The sequence below is a fragment of the Amphiura filiformis genome, chromosome 7, assembly GCF_039555335.1.
Source record: "Amphiura filiformis chromosome 7, Afil_fr2py, whole genome shotgun sequence".
NCBI classification, from domain to species: Eukaryota; Metazoa; Echinodermata; class Ophiuroidea; order Amphilepidida; family Amphiuridae; genus Amphiura; species Amphiura filiformis.
In genome coordinates this window covers 31,198,329-31,213,574 of record NC_092634.1, presented here as the reverse complement: position 1 = coordinate 31,213,574, position 15,246 = coordinate 31,198,329, and the positions used below count along the sequence as shown (strand labels likewise).

The following is a 15,246-nucleotide window of genomic DNA, read 5'->3' as shown; positions in this document are numbered from 1 at the left end:
CCTATAATAGAAGGCATGACCTTAATCTTCTACACAGGGAGTGTGAATTTCAAATGGGGTTATGAATGGGTGACTTCATTTGAAATTCACACCCACTGTGTGAGAGATTAAGGTCATGTCTTCCATAGGGGGTGTATGGATTTCAACTGGAATAGCCCATTGCCTGTGCATAATGCAATAGGAAATCCATCATACTGGTTTGTCAAGCATGGGAGCAAAATAGTGTACCTCTGGCATTTAATCGGAAAAAGCCTGAAATCAAACAATTTGCATCTTTGAGCTCGAGTGCTTCAAAGGTTTGAACACTGTTGGCATAACATATTACACACAATATGCAAACAAGCACTTACTTTAACCCTAACTGCTCAGAGTGCTACAAAACACTGCAGCACCAAAAGAATATGCTACCGCACATAGCCCGGGGGTGCCAGTTGAACCGTCAATGAAGTCATCACCGACCAAAATTTCGCGGTAAAAGGGTATCTTTTTAAGATAGGCCACGTCCCGTGCGGGACGCGAAAAGGGTCTCAATTTTGGTGTTTTCTGGAAAAAAGGGTACCTTTTTTACAATAGATATGTCAGCGTTTTGGGTTCATGAAAAATCAAAGTCCAGCATTTGACGTCAGCCGCTGTTTTCGCTCCTGATTGTAAACAACTTCTTACTTCCGGGTCTGTAAGTGTAATATATTAGTCTCGTGCCCGGTCTTGTACCATGATTAAAACTCGGTGATGTTTGTGCATGCTGCCGAGCGGGCTGCGTAGAGACGGGCGTAGAGACTACGAATTTTGTACAAGTACAGATACTGTGTAATTGGAATGGATTACGACATCCGTTTGACTGCTGAACCAGATATGACAGGAACCATGCCTTTTGGAAATCGTGAAGTGACATTTGCCATCGCTGTTTGTCACCCGCGCAAAACCGAAGTTAAACGGGGAAAAAAAGTGCTTTATATATTTCAGATTTCAGAGCTTAGTGCGGATCATGGATTCGGCCCGGGATTCAGCACTGAAATCAAAGGTAAATAGCTACGCTTATTAAGAAAATGCAATCACGTTTTTCATCGCTTTCGCCGATGTTTCTTGATTTCTACTCCCGGGGTTCTACTTCCGATTGTGTGCCGCGGGTTGTGTACCATTCAAAAACACACCAGTCCAGAGGGTGCAAAATTCGGCACACACATGACCAATTGATAAGCTTAAAGTTGGTAAGCGTACTAGAGTGCAGGTAACATTTTCCGACAAGTAATAATCCTCGGGTTTTTGCTAAAAAAATTTCAGATTTCAGAGCTTAGTGCGGATCATGGATTCGGCCCGGGATTCAGCACTGAAATCAAAGGTAAATAGCTACGCTTATTAAGAAAATGCAATCACGTTTTTCATCGCTTTTGCTGATGTTTCTTGCTTTCTACTCCCGAGTTTCTACTTCCGATTGTGTGCCGCGGGTTGTGTACCATCCAAAAAACACACCAGTCCAGAGGGTGCAAAATTCGGCACACACATGACCAATTGATAAGCTTAAAGTTGGTAAGCGTACTAGAGTGCAGGTAACATTTTCCGACAAGTAATAGACCTGGTGAGTGTGTATTTGTATGTACATTTTACAAATATTGATATACAATTTCTGTGTGTACTTTAGTCATTGAAAACTGTGATCATCCCAAGGGATCATACACCACAAATGACCAAGATGGATTATACATCATGCAAAAGTATTGTGAATTTAATATGGTTCATGTATTTATTGCCAAGAATAGGAAATAAAACTTTTCCACTACAAATAACCTGTTGGTGTATGATCTTCCCAGGATGTACTTGTACTAATTGGATACCAATGAAATGATTGCAGCTTGTTTGTTGTGTATGACCACAATTTTGTGTTAAGGATGATATTCCAGGCTATTTCATATTTACTAGGTAAATATTGCTTTCTACCTTCGTCAGTGAAAAGGGTCATTGGGACATGTAAGGTCAGTGATATGGTAATTTGTTTGCACCATGGCTGTGGTCAGTGATTTGGGTATCCTTTTTTCATAGCAGGTCAGTGGTAAGGGTTACCTTTCAGCCCTTGGGCATGTCAGTGTTTTGGGTGAAAAATAAAAGTGTCTGGTCAGTGATGACAACATGCAATGGTATATGAGTGGCACCCCCGGGGCACATAGACCCTGGCATCCCAAGCATGCCGAGGGGTGCGATTGCGCAAGAATCTCAGGGTGCTCCAAACTTGAGGGGTTGATGGTTTGAAACCAGGCAGAAAGGACCACAACATCTCTCTCCTCTTCCTCTTCTTTTCTTCTTTCAAGCACCTCTGCCCACGAAAGCAGTTAAGTGTAAGGCCTAAAAACCCATTTTTCCATTGTTTATTCATCCCGGGGTTAGGGTTAAAATAAATAAAGAGGTACACTATTTTGTCCTCCATGAGCGACACACAAACATGGCGGAATTCAGACTCTTTTGATCTAAGCTCTTTATTAGATTATTATGCCCACATTAAAATAATTTTGTTGCTGTCACAGCATGTTCGACATTCTGATCCAACATCATGCTGTCAAAACAAGACTCTCCCTGCAAATGCATGCGCAGTATTGTTTTAAACGTTCTCAGTGTGTTTAGAATAATTTCCGTAATATACTTAAAACATAAAAAACAATGAACTGATTCCATTTTATATATAATTTTCACAACAAACATATGGCACAAGAGTTTTTGTTTAAAATTGAGTAAAACTGAGTAAAAATTTCCTCAACTTTTGCATTAAACAATTTTTGCTTCAAACATTCCAACAAAGAAAGTTCATTAGGCTATAACTGCAGTTGAAATTCATACACCCACTATGGAAGACACAACCCTTGCCTCCCACACAGGGGGTATAGATTTCAAACAGAGTCACATCATCCATTCAGGTAACCCCATTTGAAATTCACACTCTGTGTGTGGAAGATTTAAGGTCATGTCTTCCATAGGGGGTGTGGATTTCGACGGGAATGGCCCATTTGTAAATTTGTTCACGCCACAAATGGGCTGGAAAGTTGTCAAAACTTATTAGAATATTTAGAATTGTTAGGTGTGCTAACATACCATCCGGGCATATCATACAAGTGATAAAGAGGGGTGTGATTGGTGCTTTTTGAAAAAAAAACCAAGGCAATGAAATTATGAGCGGAGCGAGCACAGCGAAGCGGAGCTTTCGCCTGTTATGCCGGGGGGTCCAGGGGCCCGCTTAAGGGCCCCTGGTGGGGGTCGGTGGGGGCGAAGCCCCCCGAAGCCAGAAGGGTTTTACACACTTGAGCACCACTGGAGATGCAATTTCATGGGGTAAAATGCAAAAATGAGAAACTGTTAAAATACTTCACTTTATAGTATAAAAACATTTATTATCTGTGAATACATACTTCCAGTATCATATCATTCACATACACATGAGAAGTTGCATCACCATTTTTGCACAGTACAGTGTGTCTATAAATCATCCAGTCAGGGTTCTAAAGAATTTTAATTTTAAAATTGGAGATTTTCTCATATCTGGAAACTGAAAATTCAGGAAATGTGACATCTCTGTTAAGTATTTAGCTCTTGGTCCAGGGCCACTCCAAAAGCGACAAAAAAAAAAATTAAAAAAAAAAATTAAAAAAAAAAAAAAAAATGTTTTTTTTTTTTTATTTGAAAATCCGAATTTTTTTAATCCCAAAAATCCGAAATCGGAAAAATCACACCCCTGGATAAAACAAACAATGACTTGAGAAGAGTAAAATTTTAGTCAATTTTGACAGTTATTTGTTCATACAGAAACTTTCAGCAACGTACAATCAAACATAGCTGCGCATTTGTGTTGTTTTCTTCCTTGTTATTAATTTTAATATGAAAAATTGATCTTATGACAATTTCATAGATTCATTGTTCACTTTTTAAGCCATTCGATTTATTGTTTTGCTTTTGCGGAATAACTGATAGTGCCTTTAGCATTCTATTACCTTCAAGACCTATTGTTGAAGATTGCGCACTGTGATTTGTCAAAACATGTCTTCGGCAGTAAAAACATTTAAATATTGGGTTTGGCTGCTCCTCACCCATTATTTATGTTTTTACATGTAAAGGATAAGGCATTACCCTTTATTTCTTAAGTAAAAAACTGTCAACTTTCCAGCTCTTTTGTGAGGGAGCCATACTCCAACTAGACCAAACAAATTCTTTCCAGGTTTATAATCATCACCAATTCTACTTAAATTCCTACTTTACTATAAATATTCTGTAAAATAAACAACAAACACTATAAAAAACATGGTAGTACATTGCAAAAATATGTACACACATTATATCTGCATAAAACCCAATATACATAAAACATGCTAATTGCACAATTTTAAATTTCAAACATATTATCCAATATCCCTTGTGTACATTCCATCAAATTGGTTATCATTGCATTGAAAAATGGACATAAAAAAGCTATAGTTTATATAGCGCAATTACATAAGATCAATGTGCTTTACAGAATGCAGCTGACAACTATGGCCCAAGATATACCTTATAAACTAATATCGATTTTTCCCTCAAAAAAGTAATCTTTACCTCAACTTCCAAACATATTAACAAAAACTGCATAATTGTGACACAATCTGCTCCATGGGGCCAAAGAGGCATTTTTTTAAATTGGCCTACTTTAATTATTCCCTTATATAAACATTAGGCTTACATATTACTGAAAACACTAAGGGTCAGTTCCTCAAAGCATGGCTAGTGGTCAGGGTATTGGTGGTATTGGATGCATTTTCTAGAAATTAGAAAATGCTTTAAGCATGTTTTAAACAGATTAATTGAGTAGGGTAAAGTACACTGATCAATATGCCTTTTGTTTGGAGCAAATCGGACATACGGTTTCCATAATAGTAAATACATCAATTTATATTTTCTTTGTATCCTATTGTTTTTATCAATAATCAATAAAGTTAATGAGCTAAAATGACTGGAAAGGCTCATTAATATTTGCATAATTAATGAGCTAATTTGCATAAATGATAATTAATTATGCAAATTAGGGGGCAGCTTCACTATATAATACATTAGCACATATTAGAAACAATTTGGACTAAGTTTGAGGCCAAAAGTATGCAAAATAAAAGTGATTCTAAAGTTTTGTGATAACTCTTTTCAAATGTATTTTATTGTTTTTTTACTCCATATATTTGCCTTCATCTCAATTTCAAATTTGCTGCCTTTGGTTTCATGGACAAGATTATGTCACAAAATTTACCAACAAATTATAAATCACATATATGTACATCAGCTATTTAGGCTCTAAGCACCAGATTGACTATTTCAAGCAACTTTTAACAAATCTTTTAAAATACTATTTTGTACTATAAGTCATACTCCTCTAATTTCAGCAAAACCTTGAAAATTTGTCAAGAAAACACACCACCGATTGACCTACATGCACCCCCTATAGAAGATCTGGTCTTAATCTTCCACAAAGATTGCAGATTTCACATGGTGTTACCCATTCAGAAATTCGGGAACACAATCTGTTGGTAGATTTGGTGGCATGCTCCCTAAAAAGTGAAACCTAACTTGGTTATCATGAGCATTTCAGAATTCTCACAATTCTAAAATTTTTATTTTCCAAAACCAGTCTGAAATACACTACACTTAATTATCCATGTTGAGTTCATATCAGACCCATGTTGAGCCCATAAAATAGCTATGTTGAGTTCACATCAACCCATGATGAGTCCAAATCACATCCATGTTGAGTTCATATCACACCCATGTTGAGTACATATCACATCTATTTTGAGTCCATATCATACCCATGTTGAGTCTATATCACACCCATGTTGAGTCCATATCAGACCTATGGTGAGTCTGTCACACCCATGTTGAATCCATATCATAGCTATTTTGAGTTCATTATCACACCAATTGAATCCATATCAGGCTATGATGAGTCCATATCACATCCCTGTTGACTCCACATCAGACCCATGTTGAGTCCATATCACACCCATGTTGAGTCCATATCAAACCCATGTTAAGCCCATCACACCGGGCCATGTTGAGTTCATATCAGACCCATATTGAGTCCATATCACACCCATGTCCATACCATAGCTATTTTAAATCCATATCACACCTGTTGGCTCCATATCACACCACATTGAGTACATATCATACCCATTTGAAGTCCATACCCATTATGTCTACATGATACCTGCCACCACACTCAACTTTAGCAGATGTCATAACACTTGATATATCCTGAAAGTCTTATTTTCAAACACTTTTCTGAAGTGTCTTGTGTATTCGACTAATTCATACTTGATCTGGTCACAGAAGCGTGGTGCCTTTGGTCGTTTCAAGCCTGGTTCCGATTCCTCTGTGGCGCCATCATATAACTGGAGGAGAAAAATATGCATAAATTATCAACGATTTGTTTATTTTGCATTAGACTAATCTACATTGTAGATTTGTTTTCTTGAAGAATTTGACACCTGTGTGGAGAGGGTTGACAGTTTTGTTAGCAATTTCAAGTATATTTTTAGCATTTTGTAATAAAATCAGAACAAAATACTGATAATTGGTACTAGTTAAAAAAAGAAAAGCACAGTGATTTATAGTGCGCTATACACAAGCATAATGCCTAGACGTTGATCCACAAGCCTCAGCACACTTCACAGGGTGTCGCTGATCACTATGGCCCCACATCATTCCATAAACCATTTAATAACAACCACACATGGACTTTGCAGCTTCAAGAGCACACACCCTAGACATTCCACATATGACCATCGCAACCAGGATCAGCTCCCCGAGTTTTGTACGGGTTACAACGAGACAATTAGCAGTAACTTCCTTGTCCAGGAAAATTTCAAGCGAACTCAATTTTTCACAAGAGCATACTATACCACCGCCAGGGTTCGAACCCGCAGCCTCTCGCACCATAGTGGAACGCCTTATCGATTGAGCTAACTTGACTGCAGCTCTATTAATAAATATCCCAATATGAATATGTTTGTGAAGGTTGTCATTCATCCAGGTATAATGAAATATAAAATTAGACTCGTTAAAACTATTCAACAGGACTCACGGTTTTGAGAGGCAACGGTTTCACACCTTATCCTAGGTGCATCTTCAGGGAGCGCAGGTGGTACGAAAGAGGAGTAAAAGAAGTGATCTATGTCAAGAAAGAACAGCCTTCACTCAACAGGGGAGACGGCCTGCGTCACAACTTGGCGGGGGCCTACAATTCCGTTATTAAGAACATTCCAAAGAAGTTTGGCTCTAAATCTACGACCTCTGGCAACACCATCTCGCCACTGGTCAGTGACCAATTGCCGACAGATCAACAGACGGCCCGAAGATGCACCTAGGATAAGGTGTGAAACCGTTGCCTCTCAAAACTGTGAGTCCAGTTGAATAGTTTTAACGAGTCTAATTTTATACCCCATTATGAAACTTACATGTTGATTGGTAATATCTACAATATCTGGTAGCCGAGTCCCGGGGTCGGATCTTGAGTAGCATATACTGTCTTCCAGTATGATGTAGTTGGTTCCTATCTCCTTATGAATAGCATGAACCTCCTCAGGCCCAACACGGCCATAGTATTGGTATACCTGGTAAAACAAAAGGAGGAATTGTTGGTTTCAATAGGGACTATATCAAATTTACAGTACAATTATGAAAATTATTTTTCTTAATCAATTCATTGAGCCTAATCTTTAAATCTGCAGTTTCCACACTAAAGTTTAGTCATATTAATTTAAATATTGACCACATTGGTTGGGGAAGGGGAAGGGGCATGTGGAAAGGAGCTTGAATAAACTCGACATGATCAAATGGTCTAACATTATTTTAATGCTAAACCTTACAAAAATAAGCATTTCTGACATAATTTTACCGGTTGAATTTCATACGGAGCATAGCGGTTTTTTTGTGACATTACCGTCCCTTATCAGAAAAGCAATTACCAATATCTGATCCATACATTGCTAGAATGTCGCACGCAGTTGACCTGAAGGCAACATTGTCGCTACGTCGCTAGCCATGACTGGATGCTAGTGTGATTGTGAAAATGCTGGTATACACCAGCGTTTGATTACTAGGCAGGGTCTTAGCTAGCCACCCGTCTAGCCGTCATTTTAGACCGCCAGTTTGCTCCTGGGACGGGCAAAATTAATGCCTTTGACAGATGCTATACTATAAATTGTATGTTTTGAGAAGCTAATTGACCTTTTTAGTAGACCCAATTTGTAGAACAAGGCCATATCAGCACATATTTGAACTCTTTGATATTTGAACTCTTTGAACCCCCAATGGGCTATAGATGTCTGGTAAATGTTTTAAAGGTCAAATTAGGACAGGCAATTTTATTCAAATGATGGGCAACCCTCAATTTCTAGCTAAGATCCTGTTACTAGGGATGTTTAAATTGCACCACTGCACGAGTATGATATGCCCTTAAGGGCTGCGAGGATGCAATAATTTTTTTTTTTTAATCTGCTACAGTCAGTCTACTCTGAAGTACAAAGTACAGACGCGGACGCACACATTGTGCCGACTTTGAAGGCACGCATACCTGCAGCAGACATGTAGCACTACGCACAACGCGCTGTATACGCAAGCGTTGTCACTTTGTGCTTCAGAGTGGACAAACTGTAGCTTGATTTTGTTTTACAGTTTAAGGGTTTGTAATTTTGCAGATGAAGTCAGTGTACAATCCATGAATGCTCCTACCTTTCTTGTCATTTCTCTCAATTCCTTATCTTCATAATGAGGATGATTTGTTAACCTCCTCCCAGTGCACAGTTTGACTCCAGCTAGCAGCTGCATACTACCGCTGAATACCGCTGTCTTTGGGGTCTGTTGACTGTGAATAAAACACAAATAATGATTAGTGATGTGAATCTTCATATTGAAGATGGTTGGTTAACTCTTCTCCACCCAGGTGTATAAATGGGTGACGGCGATGGAGTCTGGCCTAATCGCTAACGAAAGAGAGATGGGCACTCTGTCCTGTAAAAATACAGGTTCAGTTCCTTTACCTTTAATTTTTACTACTTGTTTTAATGAATTTCATTGATACAAAGACAGACTCTACTAATTTTCATGATTGGAGAAATTGATCAATCATAAAACACAAGTTTCAAACAGTTTGAAATTCATTATGATCAAATGAGCATTTTTACTACATCGTCAGTTCAACACTTTTTTAAATACTGGGATGGTTGAACATTCCTGTATTAAGATTGAGCATGTGAGGATTGTGAGGATTGAATTATAGAGGTTGTGCATATGACATATCATACCGTAAATATGGCGGACTTCTCAAATGCATTCAACAAAAGATTGCAATCTACTGTGACAGTTCGTCTCACACACATAGCAAATGCATTATGATCAAATAGGCTGATGGCAACATTTGATTGAATGGACTGCACTGTGCCATGATTATGGTGAAGGACACCGGTTCAAATCCTTTGTTTGGAGCCAATTGATAAAAGCATGCAGGGCGGCTATACTTACTTAATCCAATTCATGAGTTCTACAGTGTCAGGATCATAGAATTCCATCAGTTTTTCCAGCTCTGCTGTGACATCAGGCAGAACCTGTTAACATAAAATCAATGCGCATATAAATATCTTTTCATCAGGCCTACATAATTGTATCAATCTCTATTTACCGTAGAAGTAGTGATGTAACAGGATTAATTACCATATACAATGGGTTTACAGTATTTTTGAATGTATTGCCCTGCACTATACATTACGCCATACACATGATAAAAACCTGGATTGTAATTCTATAGAATTTACACATCATGCTGATCACTCACACCTGTAAGATTAGTGTCTTTGAAAGGAGCGGTATCGTAGTCATCATTGCACACATACACAGGTGATGAGTGCATCCTGATTATACAGGGTGAGTCAAAAAAACTGCAATAGAGCAAAGAATCAATATTTATGTAAGAACCAGGTCGAACTTTCCCAATATTGAAAAATTCTATAAATGCTACACTCAATGGCCACTTTCTGTGAAAATATGAAGTGAATCGTGACTACCGTTTAATTTTTATGAGTCCTTTTGCTGCGATACCCAATTTCGTTATTTGTCCACGAGGTACCATGTGTTTTGAATGAGAGCACACAGTCCACGGTAATTTCGTTATTTGTCCACGAGGTGCCATGTGTTTTGAATGAGAGCACACAGTGCACGGTAAAGACACCATATCTGAAACTGACTTTAACTTAAATGAGGTTGTTTTTGCGTTATATTTTTTTTTTTTTCTGTTCAAACAAACTTTCTAACATTACTTTAAGTCCTTCATACCTCACTCGACTCCAACACCAGTTTGGTTTTTTAATCCCAATATGTCCAACTTTTTGGATATTTTGAAATTCACTCCACTTCAATTTGCGCGCATTTCATTTTGACATTTGAAAAACTCGCCTACAAATTTGTATATTTTTGATAGAGAATAAACATCTTTAAAGTAAAGGTAAAATGAAAATAACAACAAATAATGTTTCTTCTCCTTAAACAAGACCAAGGGCAATAACACTTTGAGTGCTCCATTTTATTTTAATGCCAATGAGGTTAAGAAAATAGAAGTTGTTCCAAATCTACCTAACACAGAGTGGACTGACATTCAAATTTTAGATGTCTCTTGGACAAACATTAAAATTGGGTAGCGCTATAAAATGTGTCATCAAAACAAAACGGTAAATGCTAATTCCCTAATTTTTTCACACAAGGTCACTGATGAATATACCATATATAAAATGTTTTAAAACCTAAAAAGTTCAACTCGGTTCTTAAATAAAAATGGATTCTTTTCTCTATTGCACTTTTTTTGACTCACCCTGTAGTACAGCTGGGCAATACATTCACAAATAGTGTAAACCCATTACTTAGAGAATAAATGATAGGATTTTGTCTTTTGCCTATCCAATATCGTGTCATAATGGATGGGCTGGCCAATATTTTGAGTATTACGATAAAAATATTGGCAAGCCCATCCATTATGACACGATATTGATAGGCAAAAGACCAAATCCTATCATTTATTCTTATTCTTATTCAGTTTTAATGTAATTTTTGCAAGAAAAACTGCCTTTTTTCAGAAAAAAATAAAGTTACTTTTGTGAGGACATTCCCGTTGTTTTAAATGAACGAAACCATTACGAATATCTAAGCCGCATTTAATCGCGTTCTTAGTTCTCGCCGCCAGATACGCTTGAACGCATTATCGCGATCATTGAGGAGCAACAAGCGTGCCGCCGTTAAGTGGCGGCGCTACCCTGACTAATATCACTATCAACTATTGTGAGATATTATACACCAGAAAACCAATCAAATTACGTGAATTCTTTACAAGACGCACCCATTGAATAAGAATATGGTATAAATCCTGTTACATCACTTCTATGGTGAATTGTTCTGATTGTAATTGACTTATTCCTTAAATTAAAAATTAAATACAACTGATATAAGTTGATTGCAGACTTGAAATTATTGACATTTTCTACTTTTATCAACTGTCTTCCTGAATCAGTCATCACAACTCCTAAAACTTAACTCAAACAAATCTTTAGTACAATATTCCATCAAAATGGGACATCAAAATCAATGGAACATCAAATGCTGCAGTATCATAAAGTTTACACTAAGTTCATGAACTTTGTACTACACTAAGAAGTTGATGTTTTCAAGAGAATATATCTTTTTGATACTTACGATACTTAATAATGCACAGAAAACTATTATAGCTGCCATATGTCTTACACATTGCACCTGAAAACAAACAGAACAAACATTGGTATAATATCTGAAATGATATAAAGGGTTCACAAAATATAACTCCCCCTCTAAAATTACAAGAAATTTCTTTGCATAACTTGACATAGATTTCATTGTTTTGAAAAATCTAAAACCCTGTGAATAAAGGAATCATTTCCCTACCCTCCCAAAGTTCTTTCATTAAAAAATCTTTTTGTTTTGGCCAAAAATAATCACATTTTCCAACAAGAGCACCAATGGCGCTGTGGCTCTGTGCTTTATGGTGACAGTGAAAGTCAAATGTGCAACAGGTGAAATCATTTGAGTATATGTGACATATTACATTCAATGGGTACATCTGGTCGGTTGGTAGCTATCTCATTTGCAGAGCATACAATGATACATCAATCAATTTTGGGAATTACTATTTAGCCACATGGATCAAACGGGTGGAATTGGATGGAAAAGGGTCCAAATGGGTCTAAACTAATCAAAATGTATCAAAATAGGCCTATGTCAAGAATAGTGTTAGTCTGAATAAGGATTTGGCTCTAATTGGTGACTATACCCACCAAGTTTCAGACTAAATACAACAGTCAGAGATGTCACAAGCTGACCCAAAAAAATCCTGAACTTGCTAAGCATAGCGAGCGGAACTCTTGCCCAGCACGGCCGGGGGGTCCCCTTAAGGGTCCCCGGTGGGGTCCAGATGGTTTTTGCACATTTAGCACCACAGGAAAGGCCATTTCAGAGGGTAACAAGGCGGTTCTCGAACCACGAGTCTCGCCTGCTTTTGTGACCGCCTGCTTTTGCGATAACTTTTGGTAGAGAGGTAAATGAATTTGGCGGTTATCGGCTGGGCACGATTATCTGATTGATGGCAACTGTACCTACCAAGTTTCATGCCCATGCAACAGTTTTACTAATATGACCTCAGATGACCTCTGGTGGCCCTGAAATGACCTTCTAAAAATTTGGCTCTAAATGTTGACTGTACCCCCCGTGCTAAGTTTCATGCCCATATGACAGTTTTACTCATTTGACCTCAGATGACCCCTGGTGGCCTCAAAAATGACCTTCCAAAAATTTGGCTTTAAATGTTGACTCTACCCACCAAGTTTTATGCCCATACGACAGTTTTTACTAATTTGACCTCAGATGACCCCTGGTGGCCTCAAAAATGACCTTCCAAATATTTGGTTTTAAATGTTGACTGTACCCACCAAGTTTCATGCCTATACGACAGTTTTTACTAATTTGACCTCAGATGACCCCGAAATGACCTTCCAAAAATTTGGCTTTTAATGTTGACTATACCCACCAAGTTTCATGCCCATACGACAGTTTTTACTAATTTGACCTCAGATGACCCCTGGTGACCTCAAAATGACCTTCCAAAAATGTGGCTTTAAATGTTGACTGTACCCACCAAGTTTCATGCCCATCCGACAGTTTTACTAATTTGACCTCAGATGACCCCGAAATGACCTTCCAAAAATTTGGCTTGAAATGTTGACTGTACCCACCAAGTTTCATGCCCATACGACAGTTTTTACTAATTTGACCTCAGATGACCCCTTGTGACCCCAAAATGACCTTCCAAAAATTTGGCTTTAAATGGCCGGGGTTCAGGGGCCCACCTTACAAATTTGCAATCAAATTTGGCAATACCAAAGAACTATTTCATCAAATAAATCAAAACAGAAAGATGCTTCCTTTACGAGTTATCACTCATTGAAAGTGCTACTTTGCTATACTTTACATGGAAAGCGACTATCTTAAAGTCGTCATATTTCCTTAATTACATGACCTATCAAAGCTGTTATTTGGATATGTGATGCACAGTTGAAAATTAATTATTAAAAGATTTGGTGACCTCAGTTGACCTTTGACCTTGTATGTGACCTTTGACCTCACGAAATTGGATAAAGTAAGTTGCGCTGAAAATCTAATCAGGTCGAGAACCTCTGGCAATCAAATTTGGCAATACCAAAGAACTATTTCATCAAAGTAATAAATCAAAACAGAAAGATGCTTCCTTTACGAGTTATCACTCATTGAAAGTGCTACTTTGCTATACTTTACATGGAAAGCGACTATCTTAAAGTCGTCCTATTTCCGCAATTACATGACCTATCAAGCTGTTATTTGGATATGTGATGCACAGTTGAAAATTAATTATTAAAAGATTTGGTGACCTTAGTTGACTTTTGACCTTGTAATGTGACCTTTGACCTCACGAAATTGGATAAAGTATGTTGCGCTGAAAATCTAATCAGGTCGAGAACCGCTGGCCACGCAACTCCCCACCAAGTTACGTCACTGTACCCCATACGGATCTCCAGATAATCTGTTCACAAGGTATTTTGCTTAGTATGCATATATTATGCAAATTAGGTACTTAATTACCATATTTTACGCTCAAAATATAATCAGGTCGAGAACCTCTGGCCCCACTACTCCTCACTAAGATACGTCACTGTACCCCATACGGATCTCCAGATAAGGTGTTCACAAGGGTTTTTTGCTTGATATGCATCAAATACGCATTTAAAATTATGCAAATTAGGTACTTAATTAGCATATTTTGCGCTGAAAATCTAATCAGGTCGAGAACATCTGGCCACACTACTCCCCACCAAGTTACGTCACTGTACCCCATACGGATCTCCAGATAATCTGTTCACAAGGTATTTTGCTTATTACGCATAAATTATGCAAGTTTTTACCAATTTGACCTCATATGTCGACCCCTGGTGATCCCGAAATGACCTTCCAAAACTTTGACTCCAAATGTTGACTGTACCCATCAAGTTTCATGCCCATCCAATTTTGACCTTCAGAACAAATCAGAATCGATCAATAGGCCCTACGCCACAAGGTCATGACCTCCTGCTTGTACCCCTTTCCCAAAATTTGGCTATAAATGTTGACTGAACCTACCAAGTTTCATGCCCATATGACAGTTTTTACTAATTTGACCTCAGATGACCCCGAAATGACCTTCCAAAAATTTCACTCAATGTCGACTGTATCCACCAAGTTTCACGCCCATCCAGTAGTTTTTACTAATTTGACCTCAGATGACCTCTGGTGACCCCAAAATGACCTTCCGAAAATTTGGCTATAAATGTTGACTGTACCTACCAAATTTCATGCCCATAGGCCTACTAGTTGTTATTAGTTTCCGAAAGCAGCCATCGGGTCAAATAATTGATCTTTGTAACTTTTTTCTGATCAGGGAATACTAAAAAAAAAAGTGATTTCCCCACCCCCTGCTGACATTGATTGCTTGCCATTCCTTTTGATTTCTCTCAAAATTTAGCTCATGATTAATATTGCACAGCCTATAGTAAAAGATGAAACTTTGCAACTTGCAATCAATGATTTCTGAAACCACTAAATTTCAGTCACATTTGAATTCAATTATTATTATTATGTACATTATTATGTTCATTATCCAACATT

At 37.8% G+C, this 15,246-nt stretch overlaps 1 protein-coding gene across 3 annotated transcripts in view; it reads right to left on the bottom strand.

The window, feature by feature from the left end:
- Window positions 1-3,724: 3,724 nt before the first annotated feature.
- The window catches only part of LOC140157020 (protein C-mannosyl-transferase DPY19L3-like), a 157,688-nt gene continuing 146,166 nt past the window's right edge, over window positions 3,725-15,246 (bottom strand). For all 3 annotated transcript variants that reach the window (XM_072180078.1, XM_072180079.1, XM_072180077.1), the window contains 5 exons: window positions 11,737-11,793; window positions 9,523-9,605; window positions 8,734-8,866; window positions 7,458-7,613; window positions 3,725-6,392 (listed from right to left, as the gene is read on the bottom strand). In XM_072180078.1, the coding sequence (XP_072036179.1) occupies window positions 6,237-6,392; window positions 7,458-7,613; window positions 8,734-8,866; window positions 9,523-9,605; window positions 11,737-11,793 (585 nt within the window). In that variant the 3' untranslated portion in view covers window positions 3,725-6,236. The remainder of the gene's footprint in view (window positions 6,393-7,457; window positions 7,614-8,733; window positions 8,867-9,522; window positions 9,606-11,736; window positions 11,794-15,246) is intronic.